Here is a 22,156-nt window from a genome sequence, read left to right as displayed (position 1 = left end):
CAAAAAGAGATCACAAATAAATTAATACCACAAAAAAAATCCATAACAGATGCTTGGGGGTATGCACTGACAGCTGTTACAGGGCAGATAATTCTCCGTTTACACCACTGTTGCAATTTAACATTGAAGTTTTGCCTGACATCGACACCAGATGGCAGTATAGCCTCAGCCTCACCTCTCAGCATGGTGTGCTGGTGCTTGGCTGTGCAGATCAACCTGCTGATGCCATCAATCACTTGGCTCTTAGAGTCCAGCTCTTTCTCCTTGGGCTTCTTGCTGAGAAAAATCACTGAGGAGAGGCAAAAAACACTTTTTATTCACACACTTTTTTTGTGTGTAGTTGAAGGTGAACTTACAGGTCTTGGGAAGTACTATTGCATATGTGGAAGGACGTTAAAGGCTTCTGTGGTCTCACATGAAGCTTTGCGCTGTGGTATTGTGGGCACCAGGTTTTAATAAAGAAGAGGCATGTATGGCAATGTAAAAACACAATACCTATATATATATATATATATATATATATATATATATATATATATATATATATATATATATATAAACCGTCCATTGTGAGTCCAACAATGTTACAGACGTGCGTTGCAAAATCGGGGGAGTAATTTTGAACCCTCTACATCAGTGGTATAGCCTAGTTTATTTTGTGTGTGTGTGCGTGTGTTCTGTATGCTGGGATAGGTGAATTCCTGGTGATGACAGTCATATCATCTGTCTCGGAAAACTGACAAATGTAATTAATCCCACAATATTGCTGAAAAAAAAAATATGTATGCAAAAATTCTGCATATTGTTCATTGGTGGGTCAGGTCTTGTTTGCAGTCAAACTCAAAGCTCCTCCCTATGTGGGAAGCCCCCACATACCACACTTCATAAGGCCGGTAGGTTCCTAGGAGACTTTGTTTTGCCTCCGGGCCGAGCTTTAAGCTAACCAGCTTAATTTTATTCAGATTTTTGGAAAAAAGGCACGGGAACCTTACTACAGTGTTAAGTCATGGACAAACTGAAACCTGCAAAGTACATTTACTATCACAAGACAACTTTACTGCTAATTTCCCCTCTGCTCCGATCGCCAACAGCTGTTTACTCACAGCGCGCGAACCGGCAGTCTCTCTCTCACTCCACCACACTGCGCTGTGCTCAGGAGCCTCTGCATATTAAGTTTGCTGTCACATCTCTCTCTCCCGTAATTGCAGAAAAAAAAAACTTAAGTGAAAGTTTTGCCCCAAAACTACGTTGTTACTTATCCTGTCACAATTTTTAAGAGGGTATACAGTAATTCTGGAGCACTCTTTGTGGATGTAGGGCATATATCTACATATCAGGTAGATTATACTACTGCACTCCAGTGTAAAAAAATATATATAACTAGCTTATTGGTCTTAGGCAGAGACAATTTTAGAACCAAAACTATTTGTTACATTTATGTTAAAAGTAAAAAAAAAGCCAAATGCAATCATTGTGCATATATAAATATTGTGCCTACTCATGATAATATTAATGTGTTTGGTTTTTAGGTGCAATGTCTTCATTTACTTTGACTTCTATGTGGATGTGTCAATAATAATTTGAAAAAGCGTACCTTTCTTGTTCTTCTCCTTTGTGACTACAGTCATGGCCATGCTGGGCGGAGGGGTGAGCTCCCCTCCACAAGGCAGACGGCTGACTTGCAGCGAACGGAAATTACTCTTAAGGGTGTTCTTCAGCCCCACGTCCCTCTTCTCTCCCTCTTTCTTCTTCTCTGGGCCTTGCCACGTCCAGTAATCCACCTGGAGCCCCATCACCTCACTGCCCGAACATGGAGAGCTAAGGAGGGAAAAAAAATCAGAAACGCTATAGAAACTTGTGTCTTTGTTCAGCAGAGCTTGTAGTGAGAAAAAAATATATATAAATGTGTGTTATGTACCCAGCTCCAGAGAGGGCGGTGGACACAGACGGAGACTGTGGAGGTGTGCCTCCGATTTCCTTTCCATACGGACCAGCCGATGGGGGCGTTGGGGAGGACAAGATACTTGTGTTGATCCCCATCGCATCATCTGAGTCCACTGTAAATCAAAGGTAAAGTAGTCATACGCAAACCTTCAAAGTAAAACCACACATAGCCATAATCAAGTAAATGAAGTGAATAAATAACAGTTTGGGGGTTTCTGGGTCATTTTCTTCTTTTCAGGTCTCAATCAGTATTCATCTGCATTTTGTGAAGTGTCTCGGCACATGACCAGTAAAATGTTGGAACACACTAACCTGACAAAATACTTCCTTACCTGAAGTTGAGAGGCTTTGCTCCACTATCCCAACTTTCACAACCTGCAAGAATAAAAATGGTTTCAGTGTGAAACTAAAAACAAAAGGAATCAACAATTCTGTCAGGCACTGTTGCATAGGTCAAAGAAATATTTCTTACCCCAATAAATGGCACAAATTTCTGACAGGAGTCCTCGTCAGGGCTGCAAACAAAGCGACAGTAAAGCGACTGTGAGTTTGACCAGGGGCGGCTCTTTTAAACACTTCAACACTCCAGAGGTGCACATGAACACTCAATGGTCCTGGAGGGAAGATGGCTGTGGCATGACCTGCACCATGTCCCATCGCAGTAGAAATGGCACATGACTGGCTGGGGTGAAATGGGGTCATCTTGGGGTCATGTTACAATGAGATGAATGGGAGGACCGCTCCTTACAACCAGAAGAAGACAGGGTCTTTCTTGTAAGCCAGTGCGAAGAGCTATTTTTATACATGGAACTACAAGTGAAAGCCTGGGCCCGGCTGTAATAACCATGTGGCTTCTTTACTCTAATACCAAGTGTTGAGCACATCATCAGGCCTATCAATACATGCCTATACAAAGATAGGAAAGAACAGTATGTCAAATACAGACAGGGCCACATTAATCCAAAAATGCATCAAATGAGCGGAAATCTTCCTCTTTTGTCCTCTAACATGCAGCAACAAATAGTGCAACTCCTAATCTAGCTGGTCATTCTCTCCCAGTCATGAGCCTGCAAAATAGATTGCACCCACAGTTTGCAGCAGGAGGATGAGGAAAACACTGGACCCCAGTCCCCTGTAGGGCTGAATATTATAAGGAAATATATGATATGGGATACCATTGAATACTGTGATGACAATATTACTTGTAAAAAATAAAGAAATGTTAAAGTTAACTTATTTCTTGACTCAGACTTGCACAGTACCTGTGCTTGTGCCACATCATCACACTGTAGCCATAATATTGCCAGATGGCTGGCGTGCAATTTGTTTTTTAGGCACTAGTTCCTCTCTGGCATTCGCACTTTCGTTTGCTCTCATCTTGTCACACTTTTCTACCCTGCAGAGTAGAACTGCAGCACCGGTCCAATAAACCTCACTTGCATGGCCACAGATTCTGACCAATCAAATGATGCTTAACGTCACTCTGTCTGATTTGCCAGAGAGTTAATAGCAAAGCGCATACCGGACAACGTTGCACCTAAAGTCAGAATGCAATGCAATGATTTGTTCCTATGTTCAGAGAGCAATACCATTTATTTTTGCAATGTCTTTATCATGCAAGCTGACACTGAGATAAAAAAAGAAAAGAAAAAAAAGCAATATATGGTGCATTCCTCAGCAACCTTACCCGTTGGGCGTTGTGCTGTATTATATTGATATTGTATAAAAAAGTGGATGTGGTCTGTGGGTCTGAAAAGTGTGAAGTGTCCTAAACCTGCATTCTAATGGCCAGCAGGGGGTGACTGCGTGCTGCAAAAATCTGTCTGATTGTATGGAAGTCTGTGAGAAAATGACCCCACTTCTCACCTGATTTATTAACTCAATAAACATTTTCCTAATGAGTTTATGGCCTCAATCACTAGTTTAACCACTTCTTAAACAAAGCATGATGTTCATTCAACAAATTATGGTCTCATTTAGGGAAATATAGACCATAAAGTAGGAGTATATTTAAAGTCAGGTATGTCCAAAGTATGGCCCGGGGGCCAAACGTCACCCTCAGACCAATTTCAAATGGCCCTTGGCTTGAATTGAAAATATGCTATATGTGGCCCTCCACACAATATTGGTTAATCAAGCGAGTTCACTTTGAATTTTTTCCCATCACCTCATGATGGCTGCACTATCATACAGTTTGTAGACATGCACCTAATAGGAACTGCACAGGCAGTAATCATGTGTTGTCATTAACAGACGGTAAACAAACAAACAAGACATGGCCACAGCCAAGAGGCGTAAAGACAAAAGCGAGGACTGTTGCACTACATCTTCCCTCAAAGATGAAAGAGTTGCATTTGTGTTGTTTGCTGACGAAAGAAGCAGGTGGTATTTTCACATTGTTGAATATGGCCCCCTTCAAAAAGGTTTGCACACCTCTGCTTCAAGTTGTGGCTACTTAATCTTTGTTGCTACCATGACAACTTGATAATTAGGATAGAGGCGTAGCAATGCGTATCCTTCCCAGATCCACTCTCTCGCCAAATATGGTCTCCTCTGGTTCTAAAACACCAAGAGGCAGACATCCAAAATACCAAACTCAGGGCTTCATAACGACAGTTCACAAACCAGTCAGTGATGTCACAGTGGCTACATCCGCTTCTTTCATACAGTCAATAATTATGTCATATTTCAGTGATGTTACATACAGCTGTTCATGAATCCACTACCGACTTTGTGAGTCAAGTCTCTGAGTTCTAAGTGACAACTAGAAAGTTTCAACATAGTGATTTACTAACTAACCGCACCATTGCAATGAAGAAATCTTAATGTGTAAATCATTGATCAGCTATCAAACAGGAAGTTTACATGTCAGGTGTACTAGCTGTAACATAACTCACCAAAATAACAATTATGTGGGGCAAACAATATGTTAAACTTGTCTGCCAATCCTTTGTAAACACAGATATTACTTAACTTAACTTGCCTTAGTTATTTGTGCATACATGCAAAAATATACATTTCAAAATTAGTAGTGTTCATGCAGATTAGAAAGAGTGGAACATGTCAGATTAATATGACCACTGTAATTATTTCTTTTGACTAATATTGAAATATTTGATTTGCCTTGCAGCTGTCAAAGCAGTCAATACCATTGAGTACAAAATCATAATTATGTAGCCACTCTTGAGGGTAAATCAATATACGACCTGAGACAGAATCTGTTGCTTGTGGGTAATTCGACACGACTTGTACTCATTTAATAATTCTTTGGCGTTTTCTGGATGTGTGTGAGACTGAAAAAACATTTCCACTATGTGAAAATTTGGGATTGTTTTAAAAGGTTGTTAGGCAAATCTTCACAGCAACAAAACAGAAGACAGAGTAAGAATCAAACAAGTCACACCAAACCAAAGACACAAGTCAGGACGGGGTGCAAAGTGAAGTTACAGTGAGTTATCAAGTGTGAAAAGGGAAATGTTAAGACACAGCAAGGAGCTCAAGCCAAATGGAGGAGAGAAAATAAGGAGGTTCAAAACAAAACAAAGGAGTTTGAATTAGATACCTGATGTAAAAATCAAAATACAAACTTCTTTTCCTTGAATGCAAATCAAAAGGGGAAAGGGGGAAGAAGGAATGCAAGAGCGTTAAAACTGTGTGTTGTATTTAGTACCTTCTGACCAATAGGATGCCGCTCTTACAAAGAGGGGAAGGGTTTGGTCAAAACCTCAGAGAGAAAACCAACAAATGCACACAGAAATGCAACGGACTGACTGGGTAGATGTTGGCCTGCACTTATCTGACAATTGAACCTGTGCTCTATCAAATGTTATAAATCAGCCCTAAACCTATTTATCACACAGTGTTACTTTAAATGGACCTGTGTCTCCTTGACTCCTTTATGCATGTTAGAATAAACAGATGTGACTGTACAATAATAACTGAAGTGTTATCATCACACATCACAGCAACTCGTGGGTGTGTCCCTAATGTATGCGCCTTATGGCATGCATATGCATTTAAACATCTTCATGCAGTTTAACTAATGATCAGTCATAGCTATAATTGTTCTGGAGGTTATTGTTAATGAGCATATAAATATTCTGAACATTAATATCTCCGGGTTAGAAATCATGCTTACAAAGAGCACAAAAAAGCACAAAAACATACATGCACACATAAACACACATACGCAGTTCATAAGTACACCCAAACTTAAATCATCAAAGTGACTTTACCTCTTCTGTTTGTAGGTGAGCATTGCTTCTGAGATGGGGAACTGGTGGGACACGTTGGCACCGACCAGATACTGAACGACTCGTCCCGCTACATCTATGTTGTCTGCGGGGAGACAGATTGTTAACAACACGCCTCTCCTCTTTCATGTCTGACTAACAAGCTGCGAGACAATTGATGCAAATGCTAATTTTCACATACAGCAGATTGCTAGAAGACTGAGCATTAATCATTTTCATTCCACTGAATTAAGGAGGTAGAGGGGGGTGCTGAGTGTAAAATGTCATTAAAATCTGGGTGAAGTCAGCCATATGACACAGGAGATGAATTGCGTGTCATGCTGAAGGCCTGTGGGCTCAGCATACATTTTTGCCAACTTGAAACACGGATACACAGGCTGATTTTTAATGTCGACTTATTTTGACCTATTGCCTCTCAGCAGTTTCAACTAAATCTCCTTGTGAAAGAAAGCACTCACAGCACTTCCTATCCAAATTCTGCCTTTGTGTTGTGATGGCAGCTGATGTCAAGGAAAAAAGAATGAAGGAAATGAAAGACTTTTTTCTTTTTACTTGGAACCCCTTCTGAGCTGATTCATCATGGTGTGTGGGACTGTAACTCTTGCACCTATGAGGTGTAAATTAAGTGAATTATTAGGTGGGGAAAGGTGAGGATTATCGGGCTTGTCAGGGCAGAGCAAGTGAAAATGGGATGGGAAAACAGTAAATATCTGAGTCACAGTTCTGACAACTGGTGTTCGTTTTAAGCAGCAGTAGACAGTTAACAGACAGTAGCAATAATCTAGAGCCATTGGCTACACTGCAGCAGGCTGTGGCTGTCTTTTGCAATTGGAGGAAATCTCTTCTTCCCATCCATCAGCCCCTGACCCATACTCTGACCCCATTTCTTTCCCTTTCAAGTTGGCTGAACATTAGACACGCAGACTTGCTTTGTAGCCACACACCAGAGCTGAAGCATCCTAACCTGAGGTGGGCCGTTCCGTCCTGCAGAACAGCTCCCTCCATGCAGTGTCCATAAAGATGCTGTTGAACCTGCTGTCAAATGAGGCCACATACTTTGCCAGGGGATGAGAACCTGTGCAAGAGTGCAGAAATAAGTATAAAACAATACTTTAACATATGTTGCATGATAGGCTGGTATTTTTTTGACGAATCCTGAATTACCTATGGGTATGACCAGGAAGCGTATGTAACTGAGCCAGTCAGGTGTCTTGTTGGCCAGCTGCTCCACAAAGAACCTCAGGATGGTGCTCAGGTAACTCTGGTCGCCTGCCACCGCCACCTTCATTGTAGGTGGTGTCTGTGCATTGCAGTTACAGCTGCGAGGGTTTAGATAAGAAGAGGAAGAACAAGTAATTAAGAGAAGGAGATGTGGGTCAGAGAGGGTGTGTGAGAGAAAGAATGGCTGCCTGAAGATTTATATCTCAACAGGGTTTTTCCAGCTTTAAAACCGGTCTTACCTTTTATTGAGAGCCAGATTATGTCATGTTTTAATTTGTAATACCAGGTACTTGCAAGTATCTGCAAGTCTTTTTGAGGTTAAACCAATTATTGCAACAGCTTGTAGAGCTTAAAATGGCATTAAAGCCAAAAAATGATTTAAAATGTTTCAAACCTTGACGTCTTACATCAATTACGTGCTATACATATACACGTGCAGACATAAGTCATTTTAAAGGAATACTTCACCCCCACCCTCTCCCAAAGGATCATTTGTTTATCATCTACTCACCCTGTGTTAAATTCAATCTGTAAAGAAAAAAATGTTTTTCTTGCATGTATCCACAGGGAAAGTGAAACTCTCACACAACTTGTGCAGTATAATCCAAGTCTCATTTATCCAGTTGTTTGCTCAGCACTTCCCAAACACATGCACTTTTGCTAATACTTTGGTATTTGAAGTTAACCTGAAAGTGAAACTTATATATGCTCTCTTCAAAGCCAGACTTCATTGACAAAGACAGTAATCTTGCCTGACCGAGCAAGAGCTGCTGGTCTACCGCTGACTTGATTAGTTGTTTTCTATGTGCTATTGTGTGACTTCGCAGAATCTGAAACCTAAACCTTTAAAACACCTAAGTCACACAATAACAAACTAACAGATCGATAGCAGATCGAGGCAGCAGCAGACAAGCTCCTGTGTTCAGTGAGGTAAAATTACTGTGTTTTTATATGGAGTCAGGCTTTGAAGAGAGCACAGATAAGTTTAATTTTTCATCATGTCGGAAAAGGCTGTGTGTTTGGGAAGTACTGAGCAATACAGTACCGATAAATGAGATTTGAATTATACTGATAAAGTTGTGTGAAAGCTTGTAAAGGATATTTTGATATGGTTTTGTTTTTACATGAAGGCCCTTTTAATTTAAACTCACTAAGAATTTTCCCTGTTTTTTGGATTCTCCACCGTGGAGGCATGTAAGAAAAAAAAGACGTGTCTCTCAAGAATTCAACATAACATACAATATAATACAGTCGATCTGTAATTGGCCATTTGGGGGATAAAGTATTCCTTGAAGGACCGTCTTTCAGACTTGCTAGCTAAATACTTCATGATTTGAGACACTAAATGTTCAAGAAGTAAGATTACACAGTCCTATTGCAGAACAGGACCTTAGGATATGTGGGTTTTAAAATGTCTATTTGCTCTCAGTGACACTATCTGAGGAAAAACCCTGCAGCCAGCAAAAGCAGCAGCAAACTGAGCGAGCATGTTAACATCAGAATTGTGCATGGCTCCACATGACATGGCCCCAGCTGGAGTAAACAGGTTAAAAAAGAAGCAGGTGTGAAAAGAGTGGGAAAGTTGCAGTTAAGCTAGATTAAAGAGAAAACGGGTTTAACAGAAGCAGCGAATCAGACTGAGACAGCCTCCGTCTCCCACTGACATGACATCCTGAGGAGACGGCAGGCGAGCAGATGGATCCAAGAAAGAGAGAAAAGACGGCTGAACTTCAGCTTTTCGTGAGAAAACAGGCACATTCACGAACAGAGAGCTCTTCAGCAGCGTGCGCGATAGCATCCTGGAATTCTGTGGCACAGAGCCACCGTAAACATACATAGTCTGGCGAGGACCACTCTGAGATAACAGGCAGCAAGATCACACTTTCTGGCGATTCGTATCATTCAACCGATGCGTGTGTATGTATGTATGCGACTCACAATCTCTGGATACGTGTAACGATGGTGTTGAAGGCAGCCTGAACATCGGCAGCAGAGCAGGTGGACACAATGGGCTGGCCCTGTTCATGGAGCAACTCGGATACATACTGCACGGAAACACACACGAGAGGGACACGATGAGTTAATGGACATAACAAGAGGCAGGGCTGATCGAGTTGGAGAGGCAACAGGGAGAACATGCTACAACAATATTTTGTTGTATTTTGGTCTTTTTGCAATAATGTTAGGAAATGCTTGTAGCAAGTATCCAGCAGAGATGAAAAGGTAAGGGAGTTTATGATTGAAGTGTTATGCACTGAGAACACACACCTGTCCTTGCCACTCCATGGTGTTGATGAGGATGATGCTCTCTGGTAGGCGTTCGTCAGAAATAAGGATCTGGTTCAGCTGGTCATAGACAGACTTCCTGGGAACCTTTGAGACAAATACAAAGCAAAGAGTCTGAGCACATTTCCACCGGACTTAAAAACAGATGTAAGAATAGCATCCTGTTATTGCGTCTTGCGAGGTGTTAACCTGTGCTATGAGTCGTGAGTCTGGGGAGCACTCGCTCTCCATGCTGCTGGTCCTGTCGCTCTGAGCCTTGGAGTTCTGTCTGTCTTTCATGGAGGTGCTGCGAGGACGCCTCTGCAGCCTGTTCTCCATTTTACTGAAGAAGAGCCAAAATACCAGGAGCTCAAAATACATGAGAAAATGAAACATTTCATAACAACTGTGAAGGAAACACCCATGCTAAATTCCTTTAACCCTTTAAAACAACATCACCTTTCTTGTGCTGCCTTTAAGACACCTTTAACAAGTATTTAAACCTTTGAACTTTGAACTATTGGTTTGATTTCTTTTAAAAAACATGGGAAGAAAGGCAATGAGGAACTTGTTAAGAAATTTCCCACAAATTGCAAGTAATTAGTAGATTTAGAAAATTATTCTTTAAAAAGCTAGGGGAAAATGTCTGGGGAGGAAAAAAAGTTAAGACAAAATTTAATTATCAGTATATATTAAAATTATGTTACTAAATTATTATTAGTAGCACTAATAATAATAATAATACATTTAGTTATTTAAGCACCTTTTCAGGTCATTTCCTTGTTTGCTTGTTTTTTTACTTTCTTTTTCCTTTTTCTTTGTGCTAATTTCCTGGCAATGTCCTTGTACGAATTTCTTGCAAATTTTGGGGTAATTTCTTCTTAAGTTCCCTTCCTCCCATGTTTTTGAAAGAAATCAAGCCAAGGTTCAGGTTAAAAGGGTTAAAAAAAAGATAAAAATCTAAAGTAACTTATGTACATACAGGATGACATAACATAATCCTGTGAGCATGTCTCCAGATGTATGTACCTAGGAGACATGTGGTTTTGGGACTCCGTCTTGCAGAGCTTGCCAACAGTGCTGGTCATCCGTTCAGTGTTGACATCCCAGCTGCTCACCTCCCCAGGCCCCAGCCCGCTGTCGTCAGCCTCTGGCTCCTGAACCAAAAAGAGAGGGGAGGGGGGTAAAAGATGAGCTAGAAGGGCTGTAAAAGCGCAATGCTGATGTTTATCATACGACACAGGCGCTGTCATGTCCCATCTACTACTACATCAGTGTCTCTCTCAAGTTCTGGTACATTCTGTATTCTGTCTGAGCTTTTGTGCGCAGTATGCATCCAGCATTTTAAGAGAGAAAGTTGAAAGAGTTTAGGCGGGTGGGGAGGTAGAGAGGTGCTGGCCTGGTGAATAATTGAGCTGAGCTGCTGAGGTTGGAGATAATGATGCAAGCCCACCATGACTGACGAGATAAAAAAAAAAAAATAGTCGCAGTGTCTTTGCAGGTGGCAGGGGAAACACTGTGCCTGCAGTTTAGGTATTCGGTTTGAACTGGGTTAGTAGAGCGATGCGACAGGCCGGCCGCCCGGCGCTCAGAGGGGGAGCTGGGGTTAGCCGAACAAGGTTAGAGTGACCCGACAGCAGAGAGAGACGACAACAAACACAAACACCCCTCTTTCGATGCTCATCAGTCAGGATTTATCCAGCATGGGGCCGCCTCGTCTGCTCCACTGATCCATAATGGATGACTTTGCTGTTTGGCTTGCTTGCCCTTGCATACTCCCTCCCTCTTTGCTTTTTCTTGGAAAACAACTAAGACCCATGGGACGGAAGGGCACTCAAGTGGAGAGGGTATAGCAAAATCTGAGAAACACACGCTCAAGGGAGATTTAGCTAAAAAACAAACAAACAAAAGTAAAACTGCTGTTCCAACACATACCCCGACAGTGGTATCCGTGATGCTGTCATCATGATACCGGGCCCCTTGCACTTTGCATCGGTCTACGGTCAGAAAGTCTCCACTCTGCAGAGTAAACACACATGCACACATTAGATCATTTTAACCACGGAGGTCACTCCTCGGGTGAATAAAAATGACAAAATGTCACAGCTCCTTCTGGGACTGCTACGGTCCATCTGCTCAGGTCAAGACTGACCACTCTCAAGATGAGACCAATTTCATAGTGGTCGCTTTGCACAGTCGAGCTCAGAGACAGCGGCAGAGCTGGCGAGTATAAATATCACTAAAAGCTTCTGTATGTTTCACTGCGGTTGCCTACTAATACATGAACCCCCAAAAGAATAACTGACGCACTTGTGTGCTCGAGGTTGCTTGACTAAAAGTGTTTAAGTGCATTGTGTAACGTTTACTTTAATTCATTGCAATATTAGATCAAAGACTTTTTCCATTTTGCCTGCAAGACACATTTATGAAGTTGGACTGGAGACATTTATTGAGCAAAATGGAGGGCTATAGCGGGGTAAAATGCTCCTGGCTGTTTTATTACGAGCTAAAATGGATTCCCAGATATTTATAAACAGCGTTCCCTCTCTAACCATCAGACTCAACATGTCTCTCTCTCTCTATTTCTCTGTCCTTGTTGTTTCCGATGAGCCATAAATCTCTGAGTAGGAGTTCAGGGATTGTTCCATCCAATCTTCTCTCTGAGCATATTTGAGTCTGTGTGTGTGTGTGTGTGTGTGTGTGTGCGTCGATGGTGGTGGAGAGGTCACTCTGTGTCAGTCCCTATAAATACTAGAGGGCTGTAGGGGTGAAGAGGGTAAGGACTGCAGGCCCCCCTCCATCCTCTTCTGCAGGCAGGGGTGGGAGCTGGTGGTGGGCTGCATGCTCAGAATAACTTGCCTGTAGTATCATGGTCCTTGGGAATCCCTGAACCACAATAAGCATAAAGGACTGCCAGACATTTGAACACTGCCCAGGGGCAATTCCTTTACGTAACACTGTTTACCAGAAGAAGCTCTCCAGTGGTCGAGAGGAGGAACTTTACGTGTAAACAGCGGGGCTGAAAGGCATCTGATGGGTTTGTTAAAAGAGTGCCTGGTGACCAACTTACAGGACATGACAGCTCTCTCTGCTGGCTTTTTTGGCTGTGTATGCTCCCGATTTCTGTCTGGGAGCTGGAGTGAGACATCCCTTCAAAAAACGGCCTGAAAGCACAAACAAAGATTTGAATCAGAGGAAACGACCAACTTGGGGAAAATACTTTTCTTGACCTTTTTTTTCTGAGAAGTTCTACTTAAAGGTTCATTTTCTAACTATTAATAGTTTGTAAAGGCTTATTCATTTTCAATTTCAAAAACCACCAGTGGTAGGTAGAGTAAACAAAAATGGTACTCAAGGACAGGCAGTGTTACTTTTTAATAATACTGAGTCAAGTAAAAGTAGTTAAAAAATAACCACCTGAGTAAGATTAGAAAAAAAAACCTGCTCAAGTTGTATTAACTTCATTAGATACAATTTATAACATCAATTTATTGTGTTTGAATAGGTCCTCAACAGGTCATAAGAAACTGCACTGCATATTAATAGTCATTTAAGAGCCAGAACCAGCCAAGTGACAAATATGCGCTGATAAGCTCTGTTTAATCTCTTAGCAAAATGCAAAAACAAGCACAAATTCACAATAGCTGAATCCACGTACGCGTATGCATTCATGCATCGCCAATTTTGCCATTTGCCAGTAACAGTTATCAGCTGTCCTTTGGCTCACCATGACCAAACTTGCCACAAAATCTTGAGTAAGTCTGTCAATCAAATTGGAAGTTATGTGCCTTATTGCAATTTCATTCACACATTTGACATCCGCGCCAAATTTCAGCCTCCTGGGGCAAAAACAGTGGACCAACCAACCAACCAGCAGAGCGAGCTGTAAAGCTGCTGGTTGTAGCTATAACTTTGTCATTAGCAGAGAGCTGCTTCTGAAACGCTCTGTGACGCTTCTGGTGGAATCACAAGCATTGTCTAGAGTGGCTGTGATCAGTTCTGGCAGCTGTGTCGCAGCCGGAAAGCGGCGCAGCTGCACCCAGTGGAATCCACTGAATCCTCAAAAAAGAGGCTTGGATGCAGTGTGTGTGACAGTGAGCAAAAAATAAACCTTTCTTCCATCTGCAGTGCTGTTACTGGCTAGTAGGCTATGGCTTGCAGTCGCGATCATACGTGTGAGTTCAGCTGAATATAACAATTATTTATACAGGGTTCCTGCACTTTTAAAGACTTTTTTAATGCCAGACTGAAGTTTAAGACTAAATTTCTAATAGCCAAAATTGAAGGATAGTTTTATTTTGCCCAAATGTTTATTTTAACGTAAAGCATCATGTTTTATTTTTGTCCAGTGAAGAAGTTTGATTATCAGATAAGCAATTTTGTGTTTCTCACTCTGCATTTAAGATTTCTCTGCTTGGATTCCCAAAAAATAGATGTTACCAATTACTCTGACATTTAATAATGCAACGTCAGAAAAAAGAGATTCATGAAATCCTAGTTCCCAAGTCTGAGTATTTTTAAGACCTTTAAAAGATTAATTTAAGTCAATTTAATAACAATTAAGCTCTTATTTTAATATTAATGAATTTAAGACTTTTTAAGGATCCGCGTAAACTGTGTTACAGCTAAATGTATGAGTAAGATTAGCGACAACTGTGTAGTCCAAACTAAGAATAGCAGTAAATATATTTTATCGAATGTCCTGGAGTAGGATGCAAAAGTATTCTGCAAAAAAGTAGCCTCTTAGAAGTATAATTTATATTAAAAAAATACTAAAGTACATGTAACAGAGTAAATGTAACGCAACATTACCCATCACTGTAAGTCACAGTAAAACCATGTACAGAAATATTTCAATATATAAGACTATTAGGTGCTGAAAAGATGACCTCAGAGGACAGAGGCTGAGTGCAGACATACTTGAGTTTGGGCTTGGGCGTGCTCAGGACACTTTCGTTGTCCTCCATCTCCGGCCCACTGTCACTCTGGTTATACACCTCCAGACTGTCATAGAGCAAATCCAGATCCTCCTCCACCTCCTGGGTCTGGTCGACGGGGTCAGAGTCCAGGACCTGTACGCACAGGGCAGACACATCGTCAACACATCAGTACGCTGTAATGAGGGATTTGTAATTATGGCCATGGATTAAATAAGTGTAGGGAATGACTGGTGCTGTGCATTAGCTAATCACTTTCACAGCTGGCCTAATGGTGCTTAAAGAATGAAGGACAACACTGAAGGCTGTAAAATGAGAAAATCTATGCTATAAATACGTCCCTGCCTTGGTCCTAAGCAGGCCAATTAAAAGGTAAGTGAGTGCTGGAGGAGAGCTGAGGTGCTGAGCCTTGATCTGCCAGCTGCACAGCGGGGATGTATATCATAGGAACTGCACACAAGGCAGGCTTGTGGACTAATCAGGTGATTAATGCCACTCCATAAGTGCAGAAGCTGGCAGGGAGCAGATAAACACAGTCTGTCCCCTCTCCTCCTCCTGGGTATTTATAGAGCTGTAGTCTTGCACACTGCCCGGCCACAAGGAAAGGATTAGAGACAGGGGACGTGATAGAAGATCATCGGGCCACCTGGAGCTTTCTGAACCATCCGGAAAAACAAAACTCAGAGGCTCTTGTAAGCATCACCAGGTTGATTCACTGATTGATTGAGGTTGAGATTGTTTCAGGGTTTTAGTCCCATTTTTTTTTAATATGAAAAAGGGATGACAGCAAAGGTAGAGCAAATCCTCACCCAGTCTAAAAACTATAGTTGAAAACAGAACCTAATCTTTTATGCATCTTTCCTGATGTGATCAATGGACTATATTTGACACCAGAAAGAAAAAGAAAGAAACAAGGCATTGAATATCTCAATTACTCCAATAGATTTCACAGTTCAATGGGAATTATCATCATTATAATGTCCTAACACAGATTATGTACTAATGGACAGCTAGGGGTTGTTGCACACAAATGGTCGACTTCCTGCTGATGACCTGATTGCAAGCTGTTACGCAGAATCCGCAGACACATTTATTCGAAAAGTCCTTGTGAGAAGAAAAAAAACCTAAACAGAACAAGCATACGAATCTACATTCATCATTAGATTAAGTTGTAGAGAATAAGGTTGTTAATGGATTCTGCATACAGATCGCAGCTAATGGAAATATATGAATCATACATCGATGGGCACAGAGGTAATGTAGCCTATAGCGTCATAATGATGCTCTGTTGTGGCAGTGATTTCTTCACAGGCGATTCTCATACAGTCAGGATAGTATTAGCCGCAGCAATATGTTGTTTAGACAGTCAATGCTGAGATTATTCTCTCCTGCCCTGAGGGCAATTTAATAACTGATATGTTTCACAGCTGACTTACTAAAAGCTTCATAACAGAAGTGCTGAGAAACTACAGGCAGGTGCACTGAGAAGGATGCTGTTTCCCTCTAAAATTCAACACATCACCTGCTATGACATTGACCATCTTCTCCTGGGTGGCAATCAAAACAAAGGCAATTATTCTTCTCACACTCACCTCATCGGTTACCTTGAACCTCTTGAGCAAGGCCACAAACTTCTGCTTGAAGTTAGGTTGCTGCAACAGAAAAAAAATGCAATTATGAGAAAAAGAAGCCCCTGAAAAGCGACTAACTGTCATTAAATTCGCATGACAGCTGGGCTCGGGCTTATCAGTTCTCCCAGTTACTGTCTACTGGATTACTCATTCACGGCCACTCTATGCAAAGACCATTATAATCAGTCCAGTGAACCCACAGTGTTCATTTACGTGCTCATCCACATCGTACTAATGGCTTGGACAAATGGAACACAGTGTGTGCTTTCCGTTAAAAAGCTTGTACAGCAGCAAACACAAGTCTTAAGTTATTCGCGTTGTCAATGATTTGCAAGCAGAGAGCTCCCATATGGTGGAAAAGGAAGCGACTAACCCTGGTCATGGAGGTGGTTCGGATCATTTTCCTCCTGGCTTTCTTGGGCTTCCTGACCTCATCGTCTTCATCATAAAGATCCTGAAATATGGATAAAACATCTGAAATCTCAACGTAATAGTGCCACTTCATTTCTATCTACATTATGTAAAAAAAAATCATTATTACACCAAGCAAAAAATCTGATATCGAATTTCTTCTTACATAACATTACTAGTATATAATGGCATGTTCAGTATGGTAAGTATACTGTTTCATTTGGTTTAGCTATATAAGATTATATCTACTGGATTTCTTAAATGCATCTAATTTCACTGGGGACTGCAGATTTGTTTACATTGACGCATTTTCTGGCACCGACCTGGCCATGAACAGCGTCATCACTGGCTTCCTGCTCTGACGAGTAGCTGTCATCATCCTCCTCTGAATAGTTATCCATGTCTGGGGAGCGGTCTGAGGTTAGCAAGCACAAAAAAATTAGATTAGAATACAGAAATACATGTCTAAAATGATATAACCCAGTACTTCATCTGCATGGATCCAAATTCAAAGTTTCCTACAGACACATCCTATTAAAACTTGGACTAAGAAAAAAGGCGTTTACATGGAGAATGTATGAAGTCCAAAGTCTCTTGGAGTGAAGAATGACTACAGGAAGTATTCAATCTGAGTGAAAGCAAGCCTCCCAAACTCAATATGAAATATTGCTCTTATAGTACTACTGGATGGAAAAAGATGTTAAAGGGATAGTTTGGATCTTCTTAAGTTGGACTTTATGAGGTTCTTTTCCATAGTCAAGTCTTTACCTACAGTAGGTGTTTGGAGATGGAGGCAGCACTAGCGACACAGAAGCTAAGTGATCTTCTGCTGTGGACAGGTCAGCAACAAAACCAATTTTAGCCACCTAAAAAAGTCCTACTTACAAAAAAATCACTATCTGTTCATTTAAAATATTAGCAATGCTTTACCTTGCTGCAGACAGCCCTTTCTGATGGGGGACTGAAGCTGTTATCTGTCTTTTCAAAGTCAGACTCCATTGAGGAAAACAGTGATTTACCATCCCTGAAAACAGTTGCTGCTGGTCTACTGCTGCCTCGATGACTTTGTTTGTGCTGTCATGTGAGTTTGGAGTTTAAAAGGGTTAGTTCTTTTTCATCAGTGTCACACAATAACACTAAATAACTGATCGAGGCAGTGGGAGAGCAGCAGCTCTTGAGTTCTAAAGAGGTAAAATGACAGTATTTGTCAATGGTGGCTGGTGGCTTTGAGGAGAGCAAAGGTTAGGAGCTGAGGCTTTAAACGGCTTCCCCACCGGAATGAGCAATCTGACGGTGGCAAAGCAGAAAGATAAAGCAGTGAAAGTACTCTCCACACAGTGAAACACTTTAGAATGATATTGATTTTTTTAGGTGGCTTGAATATGTTCTGCTGCTGCCCCACTGCAGTACATTGCTTAGCTTGCGTGTCAGTACTGCTGCCCCTTCTCCAAACTGGTGGGACGACAACTGCCATCTTCAGTCGGTAATACACTGACTATGTAACTAAAACCTACTTCAAAATCTCTGGCCTATCCATTTAAACATAGCAAACAGTATAATTATCTTATTATGTAAATGATGATTTCAGTATATTGTGTATTTTTCACAATTTTCAGTTTGAAGAGAAGACATTTTTCCATTTTGTGAGAATGAAGTTGTTTAATTTCCTGTCCTATTTGACACAGTTCATCAGTAATGAATTGCTTCGACTCCTTGGCAAGAATAATGAAGCGAATCTATGGCAATACAAAAACATTTTCTGTGCACATAATTAAACGCTAAATTTGCTTGCTGAAATGTAATGAAAGTCTTATTATATGCAAAAGAGATTGTAGAGCTCTTTTTGTGATCCATGTCTCACATTCTGATTAAGTTTTAATGACATTTCAGTGGTGGAAATTTTACTACTGTTTAATGTCAGATTTTATTGGTCTCAACAGCCACATTCCTAAAGAGACACATTTTACTGCCTCTTTGACAGCCAGGGACAAATCGGGTGATGGAGAATCTTTTTTTTTCCTTAGCAGCCAACTCTGACTTCCTCTTGCCTGTGAAACATCCTGTTCTATGCTCTTAGATGGGATGGGTGTTATTAAGGATCACTGCAGAGGAGAAAGATAAACATCTTTTCTTCCCTCTGAGTGACACTAGTATAATACTTGGTGCATGAGCTCATCTGTTATGTTTAAGCGGCCTCCTTAATAACATCCAGAACACAGGGGATCAGCATAGCGGGATGAAGGCGTGGAGTCCGAGCAGGGCCCAGTATTTCTCTCCGTCCAGAATTAGAACGGTGTAAGGTGATAGCCCCTAAATCTGTTCAACTCTCAAATCAACATTACAACCATAGCTGAAGAGAATAACATATCCTTGGCTATATGTTGGGGTGGGATTAATAGAGTTTTTTTTTGTCCTCGGCTGGGAAATAGGAGCCAGGTGGAAGGAGGGAAGAGAGAGGCCTGGGCAGGGAGGGCTGGCTGCAGGGTGAGGGCTGAAATTACAGACAGGATTTGGCCGGGCAGCATGGGTACAGGTCTGTCTAACAGAGCCACGCAGGGGGACGGGAGATGGCTGTGCCCACCTGAGGTTTTAGTCTTGCGTCCAGCCTGACCGCTACCGTCCTCGTGGTCGATGGGCTGGCTGGACAGAGAGTACACGCTGATCTCCGCCACACGCACTGGTGCCTCCTTCACGTTGCTATGGAGACCCAGAATCTGTCCTCCGTCTGTCGGGTGTTGCATCACCTGGAAACAGAAAGATTAACATTGATTTTAAGAAACCATTCAAACACAAAATGGGCTCCAAACCATTTTCTAGAAGACATCTTAGTTTCATTTCTTTGCTCTCTTATTTTTTATGTTCTAATCTTATTTTCATTTGCATGATAAAACCAAAGCAAAAGTACAATGAAAGATTAAAGAAAGATTGTACAGGTGAGATAAAAACTCCATGAAGGGTTATAAAGATGTCAGTTTGAACAGTAATGAAGACAAAACACAAACAAAAGAAAAAATAAAGCAATTTTTAAAAAAAATTAAATAAACATCAGAAAAATTAAATAAAACATTACATAAGAAAATCAAACAAAATATTAAGGTAGAAAAGCTGACATGAACAGACATATCCCTATTTAGGATTTAAACACTGCAGAGAAAATTCACATACAGAAGTCTAGGCTCCACTGCTTTGTCTTACACCAAAAACATGTGCAATTTTTATCCTTAAATTAAGAAAATATAATTTATTTTGAGTGTAAACACAACGAGAATTGTTTTCAATATTGGCAGAAAGGGAGAAATATTTACCAGATGTAAGAAATAAAAAATTCATAGCTCTACACCGTGGCACCTGAGTAGGATCTGTCCCCTGTCCCTCTTGATATGTTCTTGATAATATTATCTTGAGTAAATTTGGGTTGCAACAGTATGACATTTTCACAGTACAGTAATTGTCGCAAAAAAAAATTCGGTTTCACCGTATTACAGAATTATTATTATTAATTATTATATTAATTATTATTATGATCAGTCAGAACAGATCAGTCAGAACAGCCCTTAAAGGAATTACAACAGATGAGTTAGTTTTGGTTGAAAAGTCTTACTTTTGAGAATGACTGAAATAAAGGTGAGATAGTCTGTCCAGTTGCTTTTTTCTCCCTATATTGTAGATGAGTAAATGTACACAGTCTGACGATTGTCAACTTTCATATCACGGTATACCTAAAAAAACAGTTTATCGCTGCAGCCCTTGAATAAATACAACACCGGATTTCATCTGTCTAAACATTCAAGTTCTCTTTATCCGAGATGCCTCTAATTCCAGCTTCCATTCATCACTCTGTAGAGTCATGTCAAAGCAGCACGGAGCACATTTTTCTTCAGCAGACAGACAGGATGGAAGAATTTTATCTCTGTCTCTTTACCGAGCCAATGCTGATACAACAGAGATTGAGAGGGCTTCTGTTACACTGCTTTCTGCTCGCAGAGATTTACACACTGATTACAAGAAGACAGCTAAGCTATCTCTAAGTAAATCTTCATTAGCACAATGCTGCTCTTCCATTCTGAGTGTCTAAAGGAGCCAAGCCAATTTGTTCGTATCACTCAGTCAAACAGTACGACACAGTTTGCATAAACTGTTTTGAAATCAGATGAGAAGGGATGAGCTTTCATTCTAAGCTCTGTCTAGGGGGTACTTTCAATATTTCACATGATTAATAGCTGTACAGGGAGTCGGCTCATTTTGCTCAAACACTGACAGGGGTGCAATCCAATGCTGCATCATGCAAAGTCCAATAAGTGACTTCCTCCCACATAATGCCCCGGCAGATTTGGAATGAGGGCATGGGAGAGTTTACTCCACAGCAGACGACAACATAATTACCCAACAGGATCCAATAATGGCCAATCTAGCTTTATTCATAGAAAGTCTGTGGGTTGTTTTGCTGCAGCGAGCACCGAAACAGCACAGCAGCTGAGTGGTGTTTTAAAATGCAATAAAGCATTAGTCTTGTTTTCAGATGTCAGTCAATTCCTGTCCTGGGGCTAGTGGTGGAAAGTCACTTTGGCTGAGCATGAATGGGCGCATCAGCTGCTGTAATTACAATCGGTGAAATGCTACCTGTGTCTCTCCAGTACGAGTAAGTGTGACGCTCAATATCTATGTCTAAATCTGGTCTTGATCTCAATTTCTCTCACAAACCCAAAACTAATTATGTCCTGAACAAGGCAATTCAATTGATCGTATCTTGCTGTATAAAGCCCAATTTCCAACCCTTTGTTCACTGCAATCCATAGCTGCTCTCAAAAACTCTCCACGGTGTGAAAACACAGGAACACATTGGTTCTGCACAGTGTTGCAAGTGAATGACCCACAGAGTGTCACAATTAACAGCAGCCAGCCAATGTCAAACAAAACATGGTCTTTTGCGAAAAAGCACCAATTGTGAAATTCTGGGCCGATACTGATGTTTAAAAGAACTATTTGGCTGATAGCTGATATTGATTTTTTTTTGTTTTTTTTTTGTTGTCCTTGTTGTTTATTATCATTTTTTTGTTATTTATTCTTCCTTTTGTGCCAGGGAAACAATAAAATCTTCATTATAAAAAAATAGAAGTTTAAAAGTCAATAATTCTTTGGTTAAAGTATCTTTGGATGAGTAAAAATTTCAACAAAAAATAATTATGAAACAACCTAAAATATCTCATTCTTTCACATGAAAACCATATTTTAACAACTGCAAAAACATCTACAAATTTCTCCTTCAAACACATATATATGTATATACTGAAGTTTCTTGCCAAAAGCAAAATTTTAAAAGATTGAATTTGACCACATCACGAGGATGTTATAATTTACCTTTGCCCAATACTCATTTTTACTTAACAGAGCTTGAACGCGTCATAATGTAACTCAGTGCAACCTTCGTCATTTCAGAGGATGCCAATGGCAGTCAACAAGGTGAATAATGGCCAATACCGTTGTGTGGGTGATA

General features: G+C 40.8%; 1 protein-coding gene across 2 annotated transcripts in view; it reads right to left on the bottom strand.

Annotated features, from left to right (window-relative positions):
• Positions 1 to 22,156, bottom strand: part of LOC121954237 (phosphofurin acidic cluster sorting protein 2) — a 64,097-nt gene that overhangs the window by 1,792 nt on the left and 40,149 nt on the right. Inside the window, exons 5-24 of one of the 2 annotated variants that reach the window (XM_088086260.1) lie at positions 19,249 to 19,406; positions 16,986 to 17,082; positions 16,625 to 16,705; positions 16,213 to 16,272; positions 14,604 to 14,755; positions 12,754 to 12,847; positions 11,619 to 11,702; positions 10,713 to 10,840; positions 9,894 to 10,026; positions 9,687 to 9,791; positions 9,357 to 9,463; positions 7,362 to 7,516; positions 7,162 to 7,272; positions 6,180 to 6,282; positions 5,507 to 5,539; positions 2,417 to 2,459; positions 2,277 to 2,319; positions 1,919 to 2,057; positions 1,595 to 1,818; positions 176 to 289 (exon numbers count right to left, since the gene is read on the bottom strand). In XM_088086260.1, the coding sequence (XP_087942386.1) occupies positions 176 to 289; positions 1,595 to 1,818; positions 1,919 to 2,057; positions 2,277 to 2,319; positions 2,417 to 2,459; positions 5,507 to 5,539; positions 6,180 to 6,282; positions 7,162 to 7,272; positions 7,362 to 7,516; positions 9,357 to 9,463; positions 9,687 to 9,791; positions 9,894 to 10,026; positions 10,713 to 10,840; positions 11,619 to 11,702; positions 12,754 to 12,847; positions 14,604 to 14,755; positions 16,213 to 16,272; positions 16,625 to 16,705; positions 16,986 to 17,082; positions 19,249 to 19,406 (2,164 nt within the window). The remainder of the gene's footprint in view (positions 1 to 175; positions 290 to 1,594; positions 1,819 to 1,918; positions 2,058 to 2,276; positions 2,320 to 2,416; positions 2,460 to 5,506; positions 5,540 to 6,179; positions 6,283 to 7,161; positions 7,273 to 7,361; positions 7,517 to 9,356; positions 9,464 to 9,686; positions 9,792 to 9,893; positions 10,027 to 10,712; positions 10,841 to 11,618; positions 11,703 to 12,753; positions 12,848 to 14,603; positions 14,756 to 16,212; positions 16,273 to 16,624; positions 16,706 to 16,985; positions 17,083 to 19,248; positions 19,407 to 22,156) is intronic. The other variant, XM_088086261.1, reaches the window with a different exon arrangement.

Source organism: Plectropomus leopardus, chromosome 13 (genome assembly GCF_026936395.1).
Source record: "Plectropomus leopardus strain MGB_pleo_1.0 chromosome 13, ASM2693639v1, whole genome shotgun sequence".
NCBI classification, from domain to species: Eukaryota; Metazoa; Chordata; class Actinopteri; order Perciformes; family Serranidae; genus Plectropomus; species Plectropomus leopardus.
This window is presented reverse-complemented; position numbering and strand designations above follow the sequence as displayed.